The following is a 1,350-nucleotide window of genomic DNA, read 5'->3' on the forward strand; positions in this document are numbered from 1 at the left end:
CCTCCCCATCGCTCCCCACCGCCCACCCGCCCCCTCCCCAGTGCCCCCCGCTGCCCATCCCCAAGCGCCTCGGCCCGGCTGCCAGGGGGCGGGAGGGCCATGGGCCTGTCCCTCCTCTCGGCAGCCGAACAAAAGCCCGCCAGCCCCCGGCCCCGCTCCCCCGGGAGCCCCTCGGCAGACTAGGAGCGGGTGAATCCCAGACACAATGAGGCGCCAGCAGCGACTCACCCACAGCTCCGCGCCCCAGCTCATGGCGGCTCCGCGGGCAGCAGAGAACAGGGTCCGGGCTGGCTGCACACGGCCGGGGTCTCCTCGGCGACCGGGGCAGGACGCGAGGTGGCTGCGGCGAGTCAGGCTGCGGTGGCTCCACCGGGCTGGGGACAAGGGGAGGGGGAGCCGCGGAGGAGGCTGGGAGAGGGGCGGGCCCGGCTACGGGGGAGGGGAGAGGCCGCCGCTCCCCAGGGAGGCCCGGGAACAAGGTCAGGGCAGCGCTACCTCCTCCCGTAATACGGCCCAGCCCTAGCCCAGCCCCCTAGGGCTCCTTCCCAGGGGTCCCACTATGGGGAGGGGGATCGAGGGCTCCTTCCTGGGGATCCGGGGTCTCACTATGGGGGGGGGGTCTGGCGGTGGAAAGGGGGGGGCTTCCTCGCCTCGCCCCCCCCCGGGAGGGAACGCCCCCCTGTGGGGAGTCTCGCGGGCGCGGCTTTTAAGAGGGGGTAACTCTCGGGGGGTCTCGCTTTAGGGGAGTCTTTTAGTGTGGAGGGCGGGGGAGCAGGTCAGGGGTAGACGGGCTATTGCCCAGCTTGAGGTGGGGAAGAGAAGACTCGCTCTCCGGGCTGAGCGCCGCTCTTCCCAGGCTTTCTCTGGCCGCGGACAGCCGGCTGCCTGCCCCTGCCCGCTCAGGAAACCTCCTGCTGTAAAAGCCCGGAAGAAAGAGCCCCTCCCTTTTTCTCCTGTGCTGATCCCAACCCCGCCTGTTCCCAGAGAATCCAGGCAGAGGGAGCGATACAATACTTGATACAACCATTAGACAATAGACAAGTCATCATGCAAATAAAGGAAGTTAAGTGGGATCCTTACAGAAACTTACTGCTGCTGAGCATTGAACTGGGACTGGGAAATTATTCCTGACTCAGTAAGTAAATATAATACATGAGCACAGGCGTTATGTAATATTTCTTCTTATGAACAAGGAAAGATATCATGTCATTACAGATACAGCACGATTTTTATGAGTATGTCACTTGACCAAGATGTTCCCCTTAAAGCTTTGTACCTCGCTATAGGCCACACAATTCCCCAGAGAATGACGACAAAGGCAGGACTCTGCTTCTAAATCAATATTGCCAG

The 1,350-nt window shown here is 62.7% G+C and overlaps 1 protein-coding gene across 1 annotated transcript in view; it reads right to left on the reverse strand.

Annotated features, from left to right (window-relative positions):
- Positions 1–264, reverse strand: part of LOC113405089 (formin-binding protein 1-like) — a 99,703-nt gene extending 99,439 nt beyond the window's left edge. Inside the window, exon 1 of the mRNA XM_026655385.1 lies at positions 229–264. Coding sequence (XP_026511170.1) covers positions 229–252 — 24 coding nt within the window. The 5' untranslated portion in view covers positions 253–264. The remainder of the gene's footprint in view (positions 1–228) is intronic.
- Positions 265–1,350: the final 1,086 nt, after the last annotated feature.

The sequence above is a fragment of the Terrapene carolina genome, unplaced genomic scaffold, assembly GCF_002925995.2.
Source record: "Terrapene carolina triunguis isolate 2854851 unplaced genomic scaffold, T_m_triunguis-2.0 Scaffold210, whole genome shotgun sequence".
Lineage (NCBI taxonomy): Eukaryota > Metazoa > Chordata > Testudines > Emydidae > Terrapene > Terrapene triunguis.